General features: G+C 48.7%; 1 protein-coding gene across 1 annotated transcript; it reads left to right on the forward strand.

Moving 5' to 3' along the window:
* The first annotated feature begins 3,899 nt into the window (after positions 1-3,899).
* Positions 3,900-5,931, forward strand: LOC116070009 (whey acidic protein-like). Its single transcript, XM_031341101.1, has 4 exons — positions 3,900-4,008; positions 4,616-4,750; positions 5,069-5,230; positions 5,786-5,931. The coding sequence occupies exons 1-4, from the start codon at positions 3,921-3,923 to the stop codon at positions 5,800-5,802; spliced, it is 402 nt and encodes a 133-aa protein (XP_031196961.1). The 5' UTR covers positions 3,900-3,920; the 3' UTR covers positions 5,803-5,931.
* Positions 5,932-7,444: the final 1,513 nt, after the last annotated feature.

A 7,444-nucleotide genomic window follows, 5' to 3' on the forward strand; every position in this document is an offset into this window, starting at 1 on the left:
CGCACACATACACACACATACACACACATACACACACATACACACACACACATACACATACACACACATACACATGCACACATACACACACATACACACACATACACACACACACTCACACACATACACACACACATACACACACACATACACACACACATACACATGCACACACACACATACACACACACATACACACACACTCACACACATACACACACACATACACATACACACACACATACATACACACTCACACACATACACACACACATACACATACACACACACACATACACACACACTCACACACATACACACACACATACACATACACACACACTCACACATACACACACATACACACACACTCACACACACATACACACACACTCACACACACATACACATGCACACATACACACACACATACACACACACACTCACACACACCATAGTATACACACACATACATACACACACACCATAGTATACACACACATACATACACACACACCATAGTATACACACACATACATACACACACCATTGTACACACACACATATACACATACACACTCACACTCAAACACACTCACACACTCACACTCAAACACACCATAGTGCACACACACACTCACACACACACCATAGTACATACACACATACTCACACACACACTCACACACACCACAGCACACATGTTGTGCATTCACCCACCTCTCTGTACACATACACACATACTCTCACACACTCAAACATACACACCATAGTACACACACTCACACACACATACTCACACACACCACAGCACACATGTTGTGCATTCACCCACCTCTCTGTACACATACACACACACACACACACACATACTATAGACATACTAATAATAAACAATGAAGTAATGGTGACACCTACATCTTTACTATCAGTCTATCCATTTAGGAGGATGAGTGTGCTTAATGGCTGGTGTTAAGGAGATGGACCCTAGCTATCTGTGCCAGCAGGAGTCCAGAACTGGGACAGTCTCCTGGAGAATCCTAGACAGGACCCACTACATGGGAAAAACTTGAAGCCTGTTTCCCAACAATGTTGCTTTTCTGTATTTGAACCCTTTTTTGCCCATCTAGGACAGTAATAAATCAGGCATGAGGCATTGGGGGTGGGATGGAGAGATGGCTCAGAGAAAAGAACTTGTTATACTTGCAGAGGACCCAGCATCAATCCTCAGCCCCTGCATAAACATCCATAAGTCCAGATCTAGAGAGTCAGATGCCTTCTTCTGGCCTCCATGGGCACTAGGAATACATGACATGGTACACAAAAATACAGGCAGACAAAACACTCAAACACTACATGTTAAGTAAAATTTTTTAAAAAATAAAGAATCAGGGACAATCTGAACTTCCTGGATAGGCCAGGAAATACAGGGTTGCATCCATAATGCTATGCAAACCAACCAGCCATCCAACAGCGTATCTGTGTGTCAACAGAGGGACCAGTTTCTGAGACAGCTCTAAGTAGACAGGAAGAAAAGGAGACGTTATCTTCCTAAAGCTGACCTATGCATCTATGTTTGAACCTGTTTTGGTTATTTCCAAAAAAGGTAAAAAACCAAACTTCCAGGAATGAGGGCTGGAGCTAAGCCCTGGGGCAAGCCACTTCCCTTCCAGGTGGTCCAACTCTCTCTTCCTGTGGCTCTGAAAGAGGATAAGAAGAACTGAAGAGACCTGATCTTACGTATATACACATGTGCACACACATACACACACTTGTACACACACTCATACATATACACAGTCACATATACAAGCACTTGTATACACTCACATACACTTTTATACACTTACATACATACACATACATATACACCACATACACACACATCAGCTGAAGCGAGATGGTAGAGCTGAGGAGCCCCTGGCCTTCTGTGGGCCATAGGATGGGCTCAACCTGTCTGCTGGCTCCTATCCTCTCTGAAGCTTGAATTCCTTTGCTGCTATAGTAGGGTGGGAGGAGTCCAGAGCCCTGCCAATGGGTGCAGACCATGGAGACCCCTTGAGAGAAAAGGGGTTCTACAACAGAAACTCAGGTCACAGCTACTCATCACACACAGGATGCACATTCAAAGGTGTTCCCAGGCAGATGAGGAGTGAGGAGAAGGGGCTCAAGCAAGGGCCTAGAGCTTCAAGACGCTGAGGACTCAGGCATGGACCAAGAAGGGCCAAACCACTTGGAGAAGCAGTGGGTAGCCACAGAATCTCACTATCAGAATTGGACATAGCTGGGAAGGAGGGCAGGAACAGGGGCTCTGAGACCCATGGAAGCAACCAAGAAAGAGATAAAAGAGGGGTGTCGTGGAAGCCTACTGGCTTTGTGCCAGCAGCCCACATAGTCACCTGTGTACATTGAAATTTTCAATGGTTTTCTCCTTTGAGCCTGTGTCTGTAAGTACAGCAGGACAGTGGTACATAAGCAAGGGTAACAGCCAGTGGGCATAGGACACAGAGTGTATCGGGCCTGGCTCCATGTGTACAGAGCCCCAGCAAGATACAGAGAGAACAGAGCTCTGGCTCCTAAGACACAAGGCCTTCTGGGAAACCCAAGCAGCCAAGAAACCCTGGCCAGCCCTTTCCTGGTGGCCCTCCTTCCATTCCGGCAAAGGCGGAAAAGGGGAACAGGGGGAGAAGCAGAGCATTGGCAAAGCATAGGTATGACTTAGACTTGAAGAACACAAGCATTTGCAGTGGCCTGACAGTGGCCTAACTGTGGGGGTGACTGCCTTAGACAGAACAACAAATGTTTATGTGCCTGCTGTGGAACACCGCCCCATGCACAGGACTGAAGCACTGGCACCTTCCACAAGGCAGATAAGCCTAAAAGCATGCTCAGTAAGAGAAGCATGTTCACACTCAGCGGGCTGCCTACCGTCTGGTCCCATTTACACAAGACACCCAGAACAGACAAATGTAGAAACAGAGCAGAGAGGTGGTTGCCAAGGTCTGGGGGCTCAGGGGACAAGCGAGAGGCTGCTATTAGGCACGGCTTTCATTTGGAACTGGCCTGAAATGAAATATCAAGGTTACAGCCTGAGAGAGCTTCCCTTGAGACTTTGTATTCAAAGAGTAGAGGCCATGGGCCACCAGTGAAGACCTCTGGCCAGACAGAGGAGTATATGGCCTACACCAGTGAGTAAGCACACAGTCACTCTGCGTCATTACGTCTCCTTCCTTGCAAGAGAAATCAAGGAAATGTCCCGAGAGCACTGGGGCGCCGTGCCCAGCAGGACATCCCTTCCTGCCCCATGACACCCTTGGCACAGTATGGGCCCTTCTGGGAAGTGACTTTCCAATGTGCCCTGCACAGGTAGCTCCTTTCCCATGTGTACCCTATACTCTCTACAAGGAGCAAGTGCCTCTGCATTCTCGTAAACATTTTTAGAAGACTCCAGAAAAGTACCAGGAGACATCATCCTCTGATGCAGCCCCAACCTGAGCCTGGTTTGACACCTCCTGTCTTGTTTTCTGTGTGACTGTACAAATTTGGAGCTCAGAATTCCCTTTGCCTGTGAAGGAGTCCAGCCCAACCATTCAAAGTGACGCTTGTCACATTCGTTACAGATCCTATTTCTCCTTTTTCTGCTCCTTAATTTTCTTCATTTTCATAGCAAACAAGTATTACTTTTTAAGTGGGAAAAAACGACCACCCTTACAAAGGACTTTTTAAAGATGGTCTCCACTGTGGCCCTTGTTCCTGGCAGCCTGGGCCTGCTCTCTCTGTGTGGCCAAAGAGGAAATGTTTTAGCCCATCTAGGGCTATGCCAGCCCTGCTCCCCGCCCCCAAAGTCTTCCTCCTATGGGGCCTTTAAAAGCACCCCAGACACTGAGACAGCCATCAGTCACTTGCCTGCCATCGACACCATGCGTTGCCTCATCAGCCTCATTCTTGGCCTGCTGGCCCTGGAGGTGGCCCTTGCTCGGAACCTACAGGAACAAGTCTTCAACTCAGGTAGACACCAGCTACTCACCTTACTGCAAGGTGTGGCTTGGGGAGCCCCTCAGACTGATCCCAGCTGTCTACACAAGGAATAAAAGGACACCCCTAGGAAGAATCCAAGGATGGAGTAGGGGTCTGTCCCACACAAGCGGCATAGCCAGGGACCTGGGTGGAAAATGTTCAGGTTGAAAGACAGGTTAATGGGAGTTACCCTCAGGCCCTGGTCACTTCTGGTCTGATTCTTAATGCTCTACCTATAATGATGAGCCTGTGGCTTAGTGCTCTGCCTACAGCCATGAGCCTGTGACTTAATGTTCTACCCATGACCATGTCCTAACTTTCACAGCTGTTTTGTCATTCTGACAGGTTTTTTTGGTTTTTTGGTTTGGTTGGTTGGTTGGTTGGGTTGGTTTGGGTTGGTTTGGTTTGGGTTGGTTTGGGTTGGGTTGGTTTGGGTTGGGTTGGGTTGGGTTGGTTTGGGTTGGTTTGTTCATCTTTAAGGCTTCTCAAAGGCTTGGCTCTTTGTAGCTTCTATCCATGTCTCCAGGCCTTCTTCTGAGAAGTCTTAGAAGTGAGGGTGACATCTGGGCCTGCATTTACCTCCCTGTCTTTTGTACAGTTCAGGTCATGTCCCCTGAAACCAGCTCCAGTGAGGAAACAGGGTGTATCAACTGTCAAACCAACGAGCAATGTGCCCAGAATGCCATGTGCTGTCCCAGTTCCTGTGGTAGGACCTGCAAAACTCCTGTCAACAGTAAGTCTCTGCCCAATCCTGGTGGTGGGGAGGAGCCAGCAAGGTCAAGAGTCTGCCTGGAGAGAACACATAGCCCTTTACCCCCACACCAACTCTGTGAGACCCACTCACCTGCCAGACCCTCCCTGCAGCCTGACGCCCATCCTGGTCCCTGGGGTCTTGGGCTTCCAAGGGTGCTGCCTGATGATAGGACAGACCTCAACAAGTTCTCCATTCGCAAAATGGGGTCTTTTCAGTCAGGAGTTCAGTAAGGTGCACTCAGCAAAGTTGGGGCATGAAAGGGCTTTGGGTGGTAAGAGAGTGACTATCTCTCCCCAGTTAATGCTCCAAAAGCTGGCTTCTGCCCCTGGAATCCACTCCAGATGATCACTGCTGGGCCATGCCCAAAACAGGCATCTTGCCTCAGCGACAGTGAGTGTCCTGGCAACATGAAATGCTGCAACATTGGCTGTATCATGAAATGTGAACCCCCAGTGCCAGGTATGCAGTCTCAAGACCATGGAGCCCCATTTCTCCCTAGACCTCTGGCCACCACCTTACCCTTCATCAGATCCAGGAGCAGATACGATGTTAGAACAGCCCAGGACTAGGTCCCAGGGTAGGAGAATGTCCTAGCCAATCCATGGACACCACCTGCAAGCCTGTGAGGACTTGCTGTGGCCACTCACGGTAGAAGTGAACGTCAATAAAGAAGGCCTGAGAGAACAGACTATTCTAGCACTCAGAGATAGTCCTGAGTGAGTCTAGGAGCTACATGGTGCCTTTAGGCCTGAACTTGAGGAGACAATGAAGTGCTCAAAGTTAAGAAGGTGCGCTCCAATCCAGCTGTCCATGTCCTCCTGGGCATTCCCCCTGTAGGTGAGTGTGTCTCACCAACCTGTCTATGGGTGATTAGAGGGCAGTGTAAAGAACTGTACACACTCACCTGCAAAGCCAATAAAGGTCTCCACCCTTCAGGTCCCTGGAGTGCCGGGTCTGACTAGGATAGAAGCAGAGGTAACTTCCCTCTTCTCATCCCCATCCATATCCCTACAGAAATATTCCTTCAGTAAGCATCCTGCCCTGGGATCCCTGCCTATCAGGAGTGACCAGCCCAAGCCTGTACAGCAAGAACCTTTACTCTTGGATCCAGAGAGAACATAATGCATTCTATCTGCTGCTAATAAAAATCCATTTGACTTCATGTCTCTGTCTGTCTGTCTGTCCTGAGCTCCTGAAGGAACGACAAAGCAAGCTCAGGCCTGCATTACCCTAGGATCTCCAGGATGGCAAGTCAGCTGCAGGTGATTCCCCAGTGCTGTTGAGCAAGCATGGGGTGGGGGGTAGTTAGGGCAGGCTTGCTGAGCCACAGCCAAACTCCATCCAGACTGTGAGACCAAAGTGGACCTCAGGACCAGGAAAGGCCTCCTCACCGGGCTCCAGAGGAATGAGCATCTTCTGCATCTGAATCCTTCCAAGGCGTGACCAGCCCCAGCCCCAGATAGAGCAGAGGCTGAGTTTGCAAGGGGCTTGTCTTAATTGGGGTTTCTAGTGCTGCAATGAAATACCGTGACCAAAAAAGCAAGTGGAGGAGAAAAGGGTTTATTTGGCTTATACGTTCATGGCATTCATCACTGAAGAAAGTCAGGACAGGAAATCAAACAGGGCAGGAACCTGGAGGCAGGAGCTGATGCAGAGACCATGGAAGATGCTGCTGACTGGATTGCTTCCCCTGGCTTGCTCAACATGCTTTCTTATAGAACCCAGGACAACCAGCCCAGGGATGGCACCACCCACAGTGGGCTCCTCCCACTGCAATCAATAACTAGTCAAGAAAATGTCTTACAGCTGAATCTTAAGGAGGCATTTCTGCCAGGCAGTGGTGGCACACGCCTTTAATCCTAGCACTTGGGAGGCAGAGGCAGGCAGATTTCTGAGTTCAAGGCCAGCCTGGTCTACAGAGTGAGTTCCAGGACAGCTAGGGCTACACAGAGAAACCCTGTCTCCAAAAACCAAAAAAAAAAAAGAAAAGAAAGGAGGCCTTTCTTCAATTAAGGGTCCATCCATTCAGATAACTCTAGTTTTATGTCAAGTTGATGAAAGACTAGCCAGTACAGGGCTTCAAGGCCCTGAAGCCTTAGCTAAAGTAGGAACGTGGAGGAAGCAAGGCATAGTAATTGAGTGTGCAGGATAAGGTTGGTCATGCACTGACCCAGCTCTCAGCCAGCATCATACAGGCTCTCCAGCAAGGCATGTGTACCCTACTCAGACACAGCAGCATAATGCACAGCTCATGCCAATCCTGTCAGTCAGCCTGAATTTACATCAGACTCCACAAGTTAGAGATTCAGTCCCAACTTCAGATACTAGCTTCAAGTCTACAGACACCCATATTCCCAATCCAGTCACTTCCACTGTCCCTTTGTAACTAAAACTGGAGATGTTCTAAAGAGAGACCCATGCACGACCCCTCCCTTTGGCTATCAGACTACTGAGACAATGGATGTCAAGAATTAGAATTTCTCTAGGAATCTCACTCTGGGAGCAAAGACAATGACAGGCCAGTGATGGGCACATCTTGACCAGGACTGCTCAGCTGTGTATACCTCTTGCCCACTATGTAGGTCTAAACCTCACCCAGGACCTCAAAGATAGACCTAGGGAGTCAATGGGCCTCTGTATTTGTTCCTCAGCATGGCAACACTGAGTAATTCT

Source organism: Mastomys coucha, unplaced genomic scaffold (genome assembly GCF_008632895.1).
Source record: "Mastomys coucha isolate ucsf_1 unplaced genomic scaffold, UCSF_Mcou_1 pScaffold22, whole genome shotgun sequence".
Taxonomy (NCBI): domain Eukaryota; kingdom Metazoa; phylum Chordata; class Mammalia; order Rodentia; family Muridae; genus Mastomys; species Mastomys coucha.

Coding starts and splice junctions, on each gene's coding strand:
- LOC116070009 (XM_031341101.1), top strand. CDS start 3,921: ATGCGTTGCCTCATCAGCCTCATTCTTGGCCTGCTGGCCCTGGAGGTG. Junction 4,009..4,615: donor GGAACAAGTCTTCAACTCAG/GTAGACACCAGC, acceptor TCTTTTGTACAG/TTCAGGTCATGTCCCCTGAA. Junction 4,751..5,068: donor CTGCAAAACTCCTGTCAACA/GTAAGTCTCTGC, acceptor ATCTCTCCCCAG/TTAATGCTCCAAAAGCTGGC.